The sequence below is a fragment of the Tinamus guttatus genome, unplaced genomic scaffold, assembly GCF_059628265.1.
Source record: "Tinamus guttatus ecotype Peru unplaced genomic scaffold, ASM5962826v1 Tinamus_guttatus_pri_ptg000125l, whole genome shotgun sequence".
In the NCBI taxonomy this organism is placed as follows: domain Eukaryota; kingdom Metazoa; phylum Chordata; class Aves; order Tinamiformes; family Tinamidae; genus Tinamus; species Tinamus guttatus.
Window position 1 is genome coordinate 6462388 of NW_028288659.1, and position 17783 is coordinate 6480170.

General features: G+C 35.5%; 1 protein-coding gene across 1 annotated transcript in view; it reads left to right on the forward strand.

The window, feature by feature from the left end:
- Positions 1-17783, forward strand: part of MYBPC1 (myosin binding protein C1) — a 103424-nt gene that overhangs the window by 50374 nt on the left and 35267 nt on the right. The window contains exons 3-11 of the mRNA XM_088521679.1: positions 1968-2009; positions 7411-7446; positions 7806-7841; positions 9149-9184; positions 11660-11764; positions 12561-12709; positions 13000-13117; positions 14338-14389; positions 15910-15966. Coding sequence (XP_088377805.1) covers positions 1968-2009; positions 7411-7446; positions 7806-7841; positions 9149-9184; positions 11660-11764; positions 12561-12709; positions 13000-13117; positions 14338-14389; positions 15910-15966 — 631 coding nt within the window. The remainder of the gene's footprint in view (positions 1-1967; positions 2010-7410; positions 7447-7805; positions 7842-9148; positions 9185-11659; positions 11765-12560; positions 12710-12999; positions 13118-14337; positions 14390-15909; positions 15967-17783) is intronic.

The following is a 17783-nucleotide window of genomic DNA, read 5'->3' on the forward strand; positions in this document are numbered from 1 at the left end:
TTTCTCATTGAAAGTACACTGCAAGCAAAGATGACAGAATGAAGCACGGGATATATCTCATCTAATTTTAGCCATATGAAGATTATGTGCCTTGCCTGAGTTGATCAATAGTGTTGATCAATCCGTAAGTGATGGAGCAGATCCCATAAGCATTTCCCAGATAACTTAAGGTATCTAAAATGCCACTAGATGTTTAGACAATTTCCCCAAGGAATTTGGCTGACTAGCTTGGTCTCTAGTTTGGTCTGGGTGAATAACTCAGGAAGCTGAAGTTAGGTGAGGTGAAACTCATGCACTGCCCAGGGCTTCAGGTAAAGGAAAGTCTTTGTGTTTTTGGCTTGTTTTGTACTGAGTTATATTTTCAGGTGCTAGTGAGTAAATATATTGTTAATTTAACCTCCCGGTGAGTTTTACTCTCAATGTACCTACCAAAATGGCAATAACATACAGAATAACTATTGTCCAAGTCACATTTTAAACCTTCATTTACTTGTAGCCTCGCAAATTGACAGTTCTCAAGAATGGTTTGAGATATTTTTAAGTGATGCTGTCTTTCAAAAGAAAAAAAAAGGGGGGGGGGGGCAAGGGCTGAAGCCAGTATCATCTGTCATAAGAATTTCCAGGTTTGAATATTCTATATATTATTTGAGATTAGAATGTACTCTTTCATATTGTTATACTGACAGGGAAAGTTAATTGGTACTTAATTCATCATGATTAATGAATTTTACTCCATAGTACAATCTGTGCAGCTGATGTTAAATTAATTACAAAAGATTCATGCTGAGTTTCTTATTTGATATACTTCTTAACTGAGTGTATGTTTTTCATCAATCCTAACTTACGAGTAGAACTGAATTGACAAACTGGTTTTATAGGTAGAAAAGACATTTTGATGCATTACATCCAAAAGTACATTGTCAAATATGTATCATCTTCTTTGTTTTTATTTAAAAACAGAGAATTAAATATGAAATCACTCCTTTAACCTCTTCTGTAAAACAAGTTGTGAGTAGACCTTATAGGTTAAAAATAGACCAAACAGGGATATTGCTAAGTAGAAAGTGTCAGTCACTGAGGAGGTCTTTCTCCTAGCTCCACTCTGCCTAAACCAATTACCAAGAGCTATGTAACAAAGCGGGAAGTTAGTTGTTCAAATATTGGACATAATGTAGTCTATTGGACATAATCAGAATCTTGAACTGTACCGGGAAATATTAGGGAAACCATTGTAATAACTCCTTCTAAATATCCCTGTCAAGCACCAGGCTGGTAAACTCAGCCCTTCATGAAGTTTTAAATGGAATTTAGGCATGCTACCATCTTTCGAGAATAGCGAACTATTAAATCCCAGTTCCTACTGAGAAAGGAATGTGTTACTGTAACACTCTGAAATTTTGAATTTGTTGAGAGTATTGTCTGAGTTTTCTTACTCATAAAAAGCTAGAGATACTCCATCTGTGCTTCCTTGGAATACTAGACAAGATAGCAATTCTACTAATCAGGTAAACTGAAACCAAACAGCCTAGGAAAGATGATAATGATAAGAATAAAGAACACCTTCAGTACACTTTTTCTGCACTTTATCTCCTTCTAAGCATAAATTGACGGGCGTGATGGAGCTCTGAATAGAGTCAGCATGTGGCCCTATCTATCTCATGTGTGATCCAAGCTCACTGAAAAGATATTTGGGGTCATTTCAGCAGCTTTTACATAGGACCCCTTCTAAACAAGCCAGCATTTGCTTCCATGAAATAGAAATGCCAGTCTTATGTGACGCATTCAAAACAGCATGAAGCATTTTATGAAATCACAATTGCATGTTATACATATATATCTCAATAATTCTTTAATCATGTTTTTTCAATACAAACAGAACCCAGAATCTTGCTGTATTTTTAATGCTGTATAAGTTTTTCTTTTTATTTTAAGATCCTTTCAAAAATATACTTGTACTTCCTACACAGAACAAAAAGCACCACAAGACGGTGGAACTGAAAAGGGCAAAGGTGAGTTTGAAATCGTATTTCAAAAAATGGCAGTAATTAATTAGAACATTTCTAAATGCTGCTCTGATGCTAGATTGCTTGAGCTTTATTCAGAATTTTGGTGCACCAAATCGCAGAAGTGTGATAGGAAGCTTCGTGGTTTGTTGTTTTTTCTGCATGACCTATGCAGCAGAAGGAAATTAGGATACTTCTGAGCATCTTCAAAAGTTCTGTGAACAAGGCTGATGCTTTTTAGCAACACTGATTATGGAGACTGTCTTCTTAATCGATCAGATTTCAAATGATTTGCATGAGCAGGAAGCTTTCTTTAACTGAGCCTGAATCTTGACACTGACCAAAGTTGTTAAAACACAGATACCTATCAGCACTCCTAAATGAAGGGAGTAATCTCCTGTCATGATCCTAAGCCACTTCCTTTCTGCCTCAGGACTTTGATACTGCATGTTCTACCTTTGCAGAAAAATCTAATAGATTTTACACAGTCCTCAAAAAACAAATCATTTTTTTTTAATCTACCATCATGGAGGGACCAGTGATTGAACTCATATACAACTTCGGAAAATGTCTTTTAGCACTGTTTGCTGTGAACAAACGCATAAAGGCTACACTAACAATGCATCTAAAACTTAGCTACACTTTGAATATATATAGTTTTATTCTTTTCCAGTTTAAAAAAAAAGGGCATTTGAGGGAACTAGGCAAAGTTCTACTACTTTTTATACTTCATGCCTAAACAGATTTCAAGCAACTCATCAGCTCATTTTGAAATGAATAATCAATTATTTTTCACTCTGATAAATGGCTAAACCAGACCAAAATATGTTTACAATTGTTGCAATGCTTTTAAATTTATTTGGCTTGGTTATGCTTTTTATGGCAAATCAAGAAATGGATTGCTTGAAAATATATTCTGGCTTGATTTGACTCCTCTAGATAAAATATTGCCTTTTATGTAGACAGGATGCATACTTGCCGATTTATATGGCAGTAGTGTGCATGGCTATTTTTGTCAAGAAAGGAAAAAGCAAGAATGCCGAGAGTGTGTTCTTTAAGTTATTAAGTATAAGAAAAATGCTGAACTAGGCTTCAGTGCATGCTATCATACTAGCTATCCTTGCATTGAGGAATTATTCTGACACACAAATGCCGTGTGCGAGTACTCAAATCTGTCCTCTTGTTGTGTTGGCCAACATAATTCAGGAATAACTTGCATGCCTAATGGCAGGGAAAAAGGTGAAGGCCTTCCCTCAAGCTATTCCAGCAGTTACTTCTGCTTTAATTTTGACATAAGAGCAGTTTGTTTCTGAACCAAACATGAATAGAATTCTCCCCAATCTTGTAAGTCCAGATTTTACTGAATTAAAAAGAAAACATGGTAGGTATCTCATCAAGTACGTCTGGTTTATTTTGTACATCATTATACTGTTTCTGTTCTGAATTTAGTGTCAAACACACATATTTCCTAAAGGCAAAAAAAGCTTTTCCAGTGCCGACCCATTTGTTTCTACCTTTAAGGATTTTACTATCTAAAAAATTGTTGGATATTCTAGTATACAAATTAGAATGGGAAGTATGTGTGGTTTTCTATCACATCAGCAGCCACCTGAGTAAAATTTTCAGTGAAAAACTGAATACCACTATGTTTTGTTGCATAGTATCACCATGTGAGGTTAAATAAATTTTCTTAAACTGATTGCTTTTTATTTGTGTGTTAGAAAAGAATTTTTATAATGGTGTTATACACAAAATAGGAAAAGGTTTCATTTTTCCCATTAGTATAATGTAAACAGTTTATTAGGGAAATGAGGAGAGAACCAGCTATTGGCTAGTTTTTGTATAAATTATTTATAAAACTGCTTCTGTTGTTTCAGAAGTAACAGATTTGGGCACTTCCCTCAACAAGGATGAGATGAGAAAGATTTTGTATCTGCGCACAGTGATACCCACTTATATTTCATTATAAGTGATCAATGATTCTATGATATCTGTGTGTTAGCACTTGTGCTGATAATTGTTAAAAATAGATCATTATAGTTATTTGGGGCAGCCCCTCATGGCAGTGCTGAGATCTAGGAAAGAAACCTTGGTACAGGCAGTTCATAGCTTTCATCTAATTTCATTTAAAAGTTAGTAGTACCAGAAATAAGGAAGGTAAAGTATAGCGACCTGTGTGTCTGTTTGACTGTTTTATTTCTTTGGAGTAGTCACTGTCTGTGTGAAATTTATTTATGTCCCTTTATGTTCACTGTAAAGCTAAGAAATGGATGACAGAGTGATAAGTTGTTTATATTGCAGTTCTTTTTCTGTAAATCTCCAGTTTAGAGCAGTAAAAATAATTTTTATTCTATACAGTAATTTTTATAACATTTCCAGTTTCAAAGAAATCTGAAGTAATTTAGTAAAAATTTTAGGATACATTTGAATATTCTTTCTTTTTTCAGAGCAAAAAGTGACTAAGATGAAATCCTACTAAATTTACTATGTTTTCTCGAACAGATTAATTTTATATTTTCTTGTTTTTGTTTTTTTAATGCTGGCAGTATCTTATACACTGAATATTGTTATCATCGTGTTCCCAAATGCTGGAATAATATTTGAAATTTAATTTGCTCATTCCTTTTTTAGGTTCCACCCAGACACTCAGAGAGCTACTAAAATTTGTGCATGTTTTACTGATACTTTTTCTCCAGGTTTCATTCAACCATCTACTAAAATGTTTGCATGTTTCATCCTTGTATTTTCTCCAGGTTTCACTTATTCATTCATCTCTCTACTAAAATCTCCACCGTTGTATTTATGTGCTTTAATTAGGATTTCCAAAGTGCCAAGTCCCTTGATGGGACTGCTGAATACTCTTTGAAAAACAGGTATGTTATTGAAGGCACATAGATTTTAACCTCTTTGTCTTTAGAACGCTTAAAATGTGTTCAGTAATTGCAGAATAAATTAAAGGTATTCGACCAGTGTGTTGAGTTACTCTGTATTGATATAAGTACCTTGAAGGCAAGGGTTCACTTTTTGCACCCTATACCTACCTCCTGTCCTGGTCAAACCTGAATTCTTATTCTAAAGTGCAGCACAGATACATTAAAGCACTCTGAAGTCAACTGCAGCTGAAAACAGTGGGCTGAAAAAGTGTTTCTGCCCTACTCACCACCCCTCCATATCTATATATTTCTACTGTCTCTCTCATGCGAGTTCCCATGGCTATCAGCCAGTGGGAGCAGGGAACAGCCACAGGGATTAATTGGTTTACTGGCTTTCTTTTCATTAAATCAAGTATGAGGTGCTGCTCCAGTGGAGTACATTCCAAAATTTCTGTTTCACTCTGTGGCACCAGGACTTCGTTGGTGATTTGTGGTTCCCAATCCTCTTGAATGTATTTGAAAAAAAAAAAAAAGAAAAAAGGAAAAAATAGAATTTTAATACTATTTTTCACTTCTGTAAAATGTTACATTTATCAGCATGGGAGGTGATGGCAGAATCACAGTTTCCATTTTACCATGGTTGATTTCAAATTAGAGAAAACAAAAAGTCTAAAATTCTTAACATCAGTAGTTCTCATGAAGCAATAATTCTTATACTTTGGCAGTTTTTCAAAACTGGTGCTGTGACAACAGCCACATTTATTATTTCTGTGGAAACATTTATCATTATCATATTTATTTAAAAGTTAATATTGTCCAGGAAGAATAAGACAATAGGAGTAATGGATTGATACAGCTAACCCATTTGTCAAAATAACACTAGCATAATTTATGTCTTTTTCATACTCTTTCCATTTACAGCACATTCAATTGTGCATTCATTTTGAAATATCTGAATGTTCTGAAATATCCAGTGTATTTGATGTAAATGTTTTTTTTGAAAAATGAGAGATGACAGTAATGAAAACCCATGGTTCCTTCTGCAAAACAAAGAAACTTTTTTTGTTGTTTTAGTGTTTCAAATCTTTAAAGGGAATAAAAGTGAACTAGAACAGTCTGTTAATGATACGATTATTATACAGCATCAAGTAGCATGCATCATTTCAAACATTTTACGCTGATCGATATTATTTGTTTCTGACCAGCAAGGATGATATTGCAGACCTCTTCAAACTCATCACAACCACAGCAGTTGTTAACAAAAAGACATTAACAATTACTTCATATTTTCATCAAATATGCAGCCAAATTTCCAGTGGAATTTAGTCTTGCATTCCCTTAGTTTTTACCCCATATGTTAAAACATCTGATATGATTTTATCATTATGATACTTTCACTGAAAATCAACATCTTCAGTCTCTGCTGATGCCAGTGAAGATGCAGGTGGTGAGAATTTTCCTACTCAAAGTATTCTTCACTTTTGTAACTATGAATAAGAAATCATTTTTGCAAGGTTACACATTAATCCTTCATTTATAGGCCTACCCTTTACAATTTCATCCTGTTACCAAGGTTGTTTTAAAAAGAAATTCAATGAATCATTAAAAAGGAATGAGTAAAATGTTATGAATAAGTAGTTGAATGCTGTTATCAGCCATTCAATTTGCCATCGGTAGTTAAGCAAGCATAAAAAAAGACCAGAATTAAAAAAAATAATGATTATATTTTATATATGATTTAGTCACAGCTATTACATTTGTCCTTGAGGAAATAGAGGCAGATTTTTAAAAAGGACAAAATCAAAAGGAAAACTTCTGACTTAAAAATTTATTTTGGTATCCCATTTCGAAATCAAAGAGAATTTTTTTGCCACATTAAAATGTGAGTTTATACTTTTTCTTCTCCAGATAATTTTATGGTACCTTATAAAAGACACATTATGTATTCTTTATGTAATATATGTATCATATCATAAATATATCTAGTTTATTCTAGCCTACCAACTGCTATAGATGTAATACTATTTTAATGTTTTTGTGGCACCAAGACATCTTGTCTATTTTCATCAGAAAAATGATATATCCAAGATTTTCAATATGTGGTCATTATCTAAAATTTCAATGAGAGTTAGGAGACTAATGTAAAGATTATCATTCTGATTTTCTAATAATTATGATTGATTGTGTTATTTCAAGCTTAAAGTGAGTTTCATGTTTTTCAGGCTTCTTTTTTTTAAGAAAAAATAAATATAAATCACATTTCAAAATTCCTGTGTAGCAACTGCTCTTAGGGACTGATGATGGCCCAACGTTTTGTGTGATTAGAAGGACGATCCAAGGTGATAATAATTCAGTCAATTATTTAAAAACCTTGACCTGAATATGGGAGAAAATTGAGTTGTTTCCTTCTTGCATTTAAGAATAATTTTCTAATACAGCAATTACATAGTATAAATACAGCGGAGTATTTTTAACTGATTTATATCTTGATTTAATGATGCTGAATGCATATATGGTGCCCATTTTAATTGCAGACATGAACATCAAAGAAATGGCATCCTCCTCAGAAGGTCAGATGTGTGATTGACCTTGATTTCATTGTGGCTGTTTTTGTATTTACTGTGGATTACATCTCTAACAAACAGAATCACGCAGCAACTTCATATAAACTCATGTTTTAATAATAGATCACGGTTCACATCTCATTTTTTTTGTACTCGCTTGAAACATTAAGGTTTACCATTTCAGCTACTGAATTACACAAAGCTTTCTTCATCGGTTTGAAGTTTCCATTGTGAATGTTCCTGATGATTGTGATTTTTCCCTTTCTTTTGCAGGTTTTTGTATTTTCATGTAGTTGTTTTAAAGCAGATGATCGCCTGTGCTTTGGTTTTCTTCATGTGATTTCTTATTGTATTTCTTTTCACAGATGAAGATGACACTTCAGTTAGTACTCCACCAGCAGGTTAGGAGTGTGGAAGTACTTATGTGTGTATGTATGTATGTATTTTTCTCTGACTGATTAATCAAGAAAGAGACCAAACCTCTGGACTGCTCTCAAAACACACTTACTAGAGAAAACGATTTTGAGGTTCTGCACATTCAATTAATCTCTATTCAGAAGTACAAGACCTTCATACCAGATGAGTTCTTTTCAGGTCCTGCTTTGAGATCTTCAGTATAACTTCTGCGTTGGAAGGTAATAATATATGACTTGGCATCCAAAGGCAACTTCCCTTATCCATATCCATTGACACTTATGGAGAGCCTTTTAAGGTTATTCCGGAGAGAAAATTTCAGAGTTACAAATCAAACAGATGCCTTGTGATTTCAAAATACTTTTCTCCACAAGCCTATGTGTTACCTCACCTTAGTCCCCCTGCCCTACAAGGCAGCTAGAAGACAGGTAGTTTGAATGTATCTCTCCATACCTTAACTCAGCTGACAGATAAAATATCTTTAGCTGTTAGCACACACACACACACACACACACACAAAAACCAACAGCAAAGGGGTCCGTCACATTAGATGCACCGCAGAAAATCTGGATGTTTTCAGAAGTTGCCAAGCATGGTATTTGCTAATCCGTTTTCTAAAGATATTAGACTGTGAATGAAACAGAGGTTTTGAATACAAGGCTTTGCTGTGTGACAAACAAAAAATATGTTTTGAATCGTCATCACTGCCTTAAATGATTCTTGAACCATTCCAAAAGAATTGGGCTGAATCCTCTCAGTGGCAGCACAGTGGTTTACACTACCAGAAGACTTAATTGGTAAATACTAAAAATATAAATAACATTTTAAATCACTGACCCCTAACATTTCATTTTAATTTCATTTTATCAGGATTTTGTTCACCCTTGATAAATAAATAGAATGTTTAGAAAATTTAAAGTACTATCCTTCCCAATAAATAACGGTTTACAGAAAATCATCTGTTATCTCAAACTACACAAATCATGGGAAAAAATTATTAGCTTTATTGATCCCTTCTAAGTATGAGAAGAAAGTATAAAGGAAAGTATGGGTAAGAATTGAGCTAAACAACTAAGGCTTTTCTAGATAAAATGGGAAAAGAGGTTGTCTTTTTTTTTGTATGTTGTTCACTTCTTTTTTTCTGGTATTCAAATATTTCCTCATGAGTATGGTCCTAAACATTTATTCTAATCCTCTTGCATGAATTTTTAATGTTCTTAAAAGGACAGTGTTGTGAGGTCAGTTAAACTGTGATCTCTGAACCGGTGTCATTTAAATTGCTCTTCCCTTTCAGATGGTCCCTCTAAACCATCGGAAAGAAAAGATTCAGGTGAGACTTCCTGAAGAAACTGCTGACACACTCCAATTCTTACATAATGCAATTATATATTCATTTGATTTTAATTTCACTTTTCATACAGCATCAAACTTTGACTTTAAAAATGCCTTCAAGTACCAGAGAAAATAGGTTTCCAGTAGGTGAACTGGAGTGAGAGAAGACTCTGTTGCACAAGACGTGTATTAATCTTTACACATACATACATACCTATCTATCTATATCTATTTCCATACGGATAGATACCCAACTATTCCCTTCCTCCTCAGCCTGCAGGGTAAGAGTGACTTACCTGGGAACTGGCTCCAGGAGAATGTAGGTGAATGGCTTCTTCTCACAGCTCACGGGACGGTGGGGAACGCTTAGCAAAGTCATAACCTCTTTCTTCCCACTCTGCCAGGTAACACATACTGCACCCAGTTTTGTGATTTCAGGATTTGCAGGCTCTGGAACTAAATGAGCAGCTGGTATTTCAACCATGGTTACTGAACTGGCATAGCTGACCTATGCCAGGCCTGCGAATCCAAGTCAAACCTATACTTTGTTCTGTTTGTTTAATAATTAGGAAAACAGAGGAGGCGGTAATCTGTGTGTTGTGTGGTGCAGGATTAATGACTCTCTGTGAGCTTCTTCCATTCTTTAATTTTTTTTTTTTCCATTTCATCACGTGGTCTGTTAGGTTTGTTACTGCTCATGACCAGTTCCTGTACCAACATTGTCATATCATCACATTCGTTCTCATTTGTCACTCTCACTTGTACTTAATTTAAGTGTTTTCAGGTCCTACCATAATATACTGGCATAATCTAGATAGAGTACATATAGATATGTACCTATCTATGTATATGTGTGTGTGTGCATGTATGTCTGTGTATATGTTTTCATTTATGTGTGTATATATATGTGTGTACATGTAAGAAATATTACACAAGCAGACATATACAGAGTTATTAGGCACACTACCCATAATTCATTGAAAGATTGAAAGGCAAAGATTTTATAACAGAAACATAGAGCATTTTTATACCTTTTTGAAGTTCCCAATTGACTTTAGTAAATTCAATTTGGTTTTATTTTTCCATGATAGACCAATATGCCATGAACTGTGTTCCACTCATGTATGATGGCAATTTTCATGGGTTATAAAGGTTCCTTCAGTAGTAATCTTTACATACTGGAAATGAAATTCTTACTTCTGACAAATGAGTTTCTACATAAAATACCGAACAGAAAAGGAGACTTTAAATTTCAACAAGAAATGTGTGATTGGTTCATCTTATATGCTAGTTATGACACTAAGACCAAAAAAAAAGTGGATGAACTATAAAAAAACTACCTTCTACTCAGAAATGATTATAATTCCAAGGAATATGAGTCTGATTTAAAAGAAATGACTTGTTTTGTCCAGTATGCCTGTGCATTTCTACATTTGCTGTTACAGGTGACTGTCTTTGCTCGTTCTCCCCTCTCCACTGGCCCTAACTCCTCAAACAAAAGAGCTACTGGCATTTGGATTCCACAAGTCCTCATATGCAATATGATACAGATACTTCTCCTCCCTGCAGAAAGAGAGCAATCAGACATTCCCCATGGCTTTTTGAGAAGCAGAAAGCATCAGCGCAGATCAGAGTTTTGCATGTATTTCCCCATGATGTAACTGTACAACACAAGGCAGGGCTGTTCACATAAGCATAGACATCAGAAACATATAGATGTGTTAGTACAGTTCTCTGCCTTAGGGAGACTATTCAGTTGCTTCTTCTCAGTATAATTTTTGATTCCAAAATCTCATTGATTTTCATGGGAGAAGGTGCTATGTTTGAACTTGTGTCCATTCACTTCTGACTAGTTACTTCCCTGTAAAATGTCAGTCTATGCACAGGGCAGGACATGTTACTGCTGGATGTTATTGATTGATACCCACAGTCTCTTGTTCTAGCACTGTTGAAGACAAATGAAATTTAAAAGTAAGCTTCTTCCCTGTCCTATTTTGCTAGGGAAGAGATAAAACTACTTTGTACAAGCAGCCAAATCTGGGATTGAGAGATACCTATAAAAGTCATGCATTGAGCCACCAAATGTGTTTTTGTTTGTGCTTACAGCTGTTTGTGTTTTCAGAACTTCCTTCTCAGGTTTCTGTTCTGGAAAACAAAGAGTTGGCTTTTGTGTAGAGCATCTGTGAACACTCATGGTTGAATGCTGGTGCCATTCAAATCGCACAGTGTCTGCATTCACTGATCAGGTTCCCCTGATAGTTTCATCTACCACCACAGAGATTCTTGCAGGAACTGTACACAATATGACAGCCAAATAATGGATGTCAGTGGGAACAAAAACTTACATATCTTTCAGGATATGTGAAGAGAGAGGTAATAGGGTTAGAGAGTTTAGTAAGTCCAGGTAAGTATATTTTGGAGGGAGAGAAACATGTTCAGATAACTGACATTTTCTTCTCTCTCTGCATATCAGTATGGTCTATTGGAGAAGGAACTCCAGAAGAGACAGAAAAACGTGATGACTCCCAGAGATCCACTTTATTCATTGAAAAACCTCAGAGTGGTTCAGTGAGTGTTGGTAAGTTCTTAGAAACAAAATCAAAGGATGCTTCCAGAAAGGCAGAGACTGAAATAGAGACTGGAAAGGCATGTGCAGTTCATATAACAATCAAATTCCTGCCTCAGTGACAAGTAATTCCACTGATTTCAGTTGGGCATGAACCCTAGTCTTCAAAGGCAAAACAGGATGTAACCAAATGCTTAATTCAAAACAAACTTGAGAGCTCATAGTTTACTGAGAGCAAAACCTAAGACAGTTTCTGAAGAAGGTGAATATAGCTAATTCATATTAGCTGTAATGTTACTGATGCGACAGGAAGATCTGCTGAATGGACTGCAGTCTAGTGTAGAGATTCCCAGTCTGTTTTTTTGTGCTCTACAGCTATGTGTAAATTAGCAAGTAGACCCAGAAGAGCAGATCCCTAGAGTGAAACACTTGGTAACAAGGATTTGTCACCAACACTAGAAGCATTCTGGAGGCTGTAGAGTGATCTAAATACCTATTAGCACAACTAGTAACTCTAGGAGTGCATCTTTTGTTTTATTTCCACCTTGAATCTTTTGTTCCTTGAGGAATCCAGTTAAATACCTCTCTGTGATGTAAAATAGAACAGTAGAAGGGGGTCAGTTCTGAGGTTCACTTCAAAACTACACTCCTGTACCAGACTACAATGTTATTGTAGCTGTACCCTAAGAACTGCATCTTAAGCAGACCAGCAGCAATGCTAGAGGTAGCAGTAAATGAAACTTGTACAATCATGACTGACCAACCGTGTGTTTCCCAATGTTTGAATTATGTTTTCTCTTTTTTAAAGGTGGGAATATTACCTTTATAGCCAAAGTAGAAGCCAAAGATCTCCTGCGAAAGCCAAATGTTAAATGGTTTAAAGGAAAATGGATGGACCTGGCCAGCAAAGCAGGGAAGCACTTGCAGCTGAAGGAGTCATTTGAGCGTCACACAAAGGTGTGTCTTTCCTTTTCCTTCTCAAAGAGGCAAAGCTTGCACATGAAGTTCTCAAGGATGCTCTCGGATACTGAGCAGAAACAGATATTCTGCTTTGGTGATGCAGGTCAAGCAGTGATAGGGAAATCGAAGTATTAAGTTGCTATTTGTGGGTTGCTTTTTCTTTCCAGAGACCTTTATTCAAGTTATTCCTGGGTTAGGTCTGAAAGAACAAATTTGCAGCAAATTTTAATTTGTGCTTTGTAGAAAAGCATCGTCCAAATTAACGAATAATTACATTTGTTTTTTAGATTCACACATTTGAGATGCATATCATTCAAGCTAAAGAAAACTATGCAGGGAATTACCGCTGTGAAGTATCATATAAGGACAAGTTTGATAGTTGCTCTTTTGACCTTGAAGTCACTGGTAAGTCGGAATTATTGTCTAGCTTTTTAAAGATATTTTTTCTTGAAAAAAAATCGCTCAAAATATTTAAAGGAAGCAATGTTTTAAATGAGTTTCTTAGCATGGAGCAAAGACTGAGAAGTCTTTTAAATATCTATGATTCATTATTGAAATGAACATCAGGATAGCTAATGACTATGTGAGACATTTAGGATTGATCTAAAAATTAGGTAAAACTGCCATTGGATTCAAATCAGGCTCTAGCAAACAGAGCAGAGAGCTAAGCCTAGGACTATTCAGTTAGCGACATTTCCTCTGAAGAAAGAGACACGGAGACAGCCTAGTCCTCCACTGCTTTGCACCCCATTGAATTGTGGTATGATCATACACCTGAAAGCCTTTTCTTCTAGTTTGCATAAAAATAAAGAATAGTGCAATATGTATAAGACTAGAGACTCATGCGTATGACTATTTCTGCACTATAAAAGGGCTTATTCCTGCCACCATTAATCCCCAAGCCCCTTACAGAGCAGTTCTGTCAGCACAACGGAGTACATGCATACCTGCACGACCAGGCTGAAAGGATAGATGTCTTCCCAAATTCCAGGGCCAGCAGCCAGTGGACAAAATAGTTGTTCAGCCTAATAAAACATGCCTACCAAATTGCCTAGATCAGATTGTTCATTCATCAGTCCAGAGACACAGGCCACTCTTAAGGGAATATTTGGCAGCTGACTGACAGCCCAAGGAGCCAAGGAACGTGCGCGTATTCACGGGCTGGCTGGGCAGGGGGCCAGCGCTGCTGCACGCGTTCCCTTTCTGGCCATCAGAACCATTTAATTTGATTAGCTGGCACAAATGGGTAATTCACACGAGGGGGATTCGTCCTGGTGCCAAGAATCAGCATGAGTCTATGGCTGTCCAGGAGAGTGTCTCTTCGGAGTTTATTTAGAAACTAAAAGGCAAAGCAGGAGAGAAAGTGTGGGGAAGGGGAAGAAAAAGGACAGAGCATGTGTATAGGCAGAAATGGATGCAAGAGAAACATCACAGATTGGTCTCATGCAGAAATGCAGAATGTAACTTAGAGAAACGCATTAAAAAAATTAGCTTCGCACTGAGGAGATTTGCTTTTAGCAGACCTTAATACCAAAGATGCACAAACAGGACACTGAACAAATTTCATGTGCCAAGATCAAACCTGCCAAGACGTTTTTAATTCCTGTATTGTTATTATTCCATAGAATCTTCTCAGGCTGCTCCATCTATTGACATCAGATCTGCTTTCAAAAGAAGGTAACCTCAAATGTTGGTCCTATGGCGTTCCTCGGTAATGGATGCTGATAGTATGTACAGAGCTTGCCTCAGCCCTGGTGGATAAATACATTAAGTACTTTTTAATACAAGCTACATATGATATGAAATACTCTACTGTGAAACTACAGTGTCATTGCTTTAAGGGGAGGCGCATTATTCGAGACAGAATTAAATATTTCTTTCTTTAGAGTTTTTCATAATTCATAGTTTCATTCAGTAAAATATTCCACTGAATGTTACCTGAAAATTGCTAGCTATAGTACAAAAGTTCCTAGTTTCAGTCCTGTACTGATCAAAGGCAGGGACAAAATTCCCACTGATTCAAAAAGATAGGAGTTGATCTTATATTATCTTGCAGAAAAAGTGTTATCATAATTGTATCAGAAAAATTACATATAATATGTTGCAGAATCTGTACGATAAAGCATTGTCCTGATATCTTTTCCTTTGTTAGTCACCTTTGAGATGAAATAGTTATTAAAGCTAGTATAATGATTTCATCTTTATATTTTATGCAGAAAATGGCCTTGCTAGGATGGAATTATTTAGATATAGAATGTTTTCTAGACAGAAAAGGAATGCAATTTGTCAATTTACACATACAGGCAAATTTGTGACTTAGAGGTAATTGTTCTTATTAGAAGAGATGTGATTTAAAGAGTAAATACAGCAGATATTAAATTCAAGGTGCACTCCTTTCTTCAGCACATTTTTTTCAAGTGCAATGTTTATTCTGTTCAAGCTGGAGAAAATCTTATTTTGTAAGGGATACCCTGTGAAAAATTCGGGATGGAAACTTGGTATCATTTGACTTCACACTTGCAGGATTTTGCTCTTATTGTTTGCAAACCTTGAGGGTATTGCTTCAGTAATGTATTTTATGACAAGATTTTACTGCTTAACATCACATAATAGAAAGGGATGCACCTTCATAAGACTATGATTACATTCGTATAAATGTACAATTTCTGCTCTTCTTTTTTTAACTGATTTCTTCCTTCATTTAGAGAGAAAGGTTAAATCTTAAGTGTATTGCTTCGCAATCTGGTATTTGACATGGCTATGCATTGTTAAATGCATTGCACACAGCAGTGCAAATCTTTGTTTTACATTCATAGCAAAGATCAGCACAAGCCCTTTGTTTTTATATGCGTACACTTCTGAAATGAAAAACAAAGCTCTTTGTGTTGACTGGCTTAAATTTATTTGTGTTACTGAAATCTAACACAAATCCTGGCAAATTTATGTATAGAATTACAAAAATTTGTCATCAAAGTAAAATAGCAAGCAATACAAACCTTTGTGTTATTTTTCACAAGTGCCAAAGGCAACATAACTTGTGTGAAAAAGAATACAAGTTTGTGTTGATTTTACACCATAAATTGTGTGTCTGGACGGAGTTGTGTATGAGAGAGCAATGTGTGTAGAGCGTTTGCAGTGTGTGTTGTCCAAATCTTTCTGTATTAAACAAAGATTTGATCTTTTTCTATTAATAACAGCGGTGATGGACAAGACGATGCAGGAGAACTTGACTTTAGTGGTCTCCTGAAACGTAGGTGAGAACCAAGTGATGCAGTGAGCAGGTGTGGATTGCAAACCATTAGGTTCGCACACAGAAAGAGTCAGGTGTAGCATTAATAACTTAAGAATTTTGTGATTTTTCATTCTTCTCAATGTTTCTAACTATCATTCTCATAAAATAATATGCAAATGTTCAGTTAATTGTACCTGTAAGTATGTGTGCGGAAAAGAAGCCTCAGATCTGACTGTATCAGGAAAAAAAGTGAGCTACAAACTAGAGACCAATAACATTTAGTTCACTTGCTACTTCTTTTGTGTTTGCATGAAGGGTAGAGGTAGAGAATTTCCTACACAGGGATGAGCATTTCAGAAGTACAGTTTACAGAAGTAAAAAATTGCTGGTGTTAAATTTACCTTTTTGGTACATCTTAATTTGATTTTCATAAACATCCTGAGATGAAAAATCATATATATCATGGTTTCAAAACATAGAGAATGATATTAATTTCTTGTCCATTCTGTTTCAGTATGTGCAAACAAATGTACAGTGGTGGTATATTCAATTTTAATGCAGTGATGAGGAAAAACTTGGGCATATGTTTCTCTGGTTCACTTTTAAAATATGGTATATGGTGTTACCATAGTTATATCTCCAGCTGTTTCAGACCGTAGGAGCAGTTAATTTATTAATAAATTAGAACAATTCATGGTGAGCAAAATTTCACTCAACCACCTGTATCAAGTCATTTCCTCATTTTTTAAATTTATTTATCACAGAACTCACAAAAAATAGATATATATCACAGAAATCAATGACAGTTGAAAACAGAGACCTGGAAAAATAACTAGGTCTTTTCTTTTACCTCAATTTACTCTGAAAGTGAAAAGTACAACATACAGACTTAATTACATAAAAGTTCACAATGTGCTTAAACAGGTCGCATAGAGAGATTATGGAGTCTCCATTCTTGCAGATATTCAAAAACTATCTAGACAAGGCCCTGGGCAATGTGCTCCAGGTGACCTTGCTTGAGCAGTGGAGGTTGGACTAGATGATCTTCGAAGGTCCCTTCCAACCTCAGCCCTTCAGTGATTCTGTGAAGTATGATGGCAAGGATGGTATTTAAGCAACTAAAGAATCTATCTGGTTTCTTACAAATGAAAAAAAAAAAAAAAAGTCTAGTGCTGAAATCACTGCTGTTAAGTAAGAGTTAAAAAGTTAAACAACTGCTTTTAAGCAAGAGTAAAGTGATGGGAAAAGTAGGAAAACTCAAAGTGAAAGAATGATGTGAACTGACCCAAGTTCCCCAGCTCTTTGGGGAGCTCTTTTTTCCATCTTCTCATCCCTAATTAGGATCTTCAGTTTGACATTTTATCATACTAATACATCCTACCATGACAGTTCTCCTGACTGCCTGGCCTGTGGAGTGTTTTATTGGTAACAAGAGGTTTGCATGCAAGGTGTCTTGGTGTTCTTCTGTAAAATGGGTCATGATCATATCATTAACAAGTAACTCACATGCTTATAAGATAAATACAGTACAGCACACAAACGTTAATATAACTATTGTGTGGTTAATGGGCAAAGAAAACTTTCAGTTTTTAAACATCATTATTTGATATTGGTTAAACGAGTGTGTGACTGCCTTCCTTCAAGCACTGAAATGCAACCTTATTTCTTAAGAATAAGAAGGTGGGTTGTTACTTAATCCCCAGTGTGGATATTAATATCCGTTTTTATCAGGACAATTTAGCAGGTCAATTTTTCAGTTAATTTCAATTTTTAAGGAAGCAACATGACATCCTGAAGGTGTATACCTTTTTTGTGTGTGGTTATATTACCAAAGAAAGA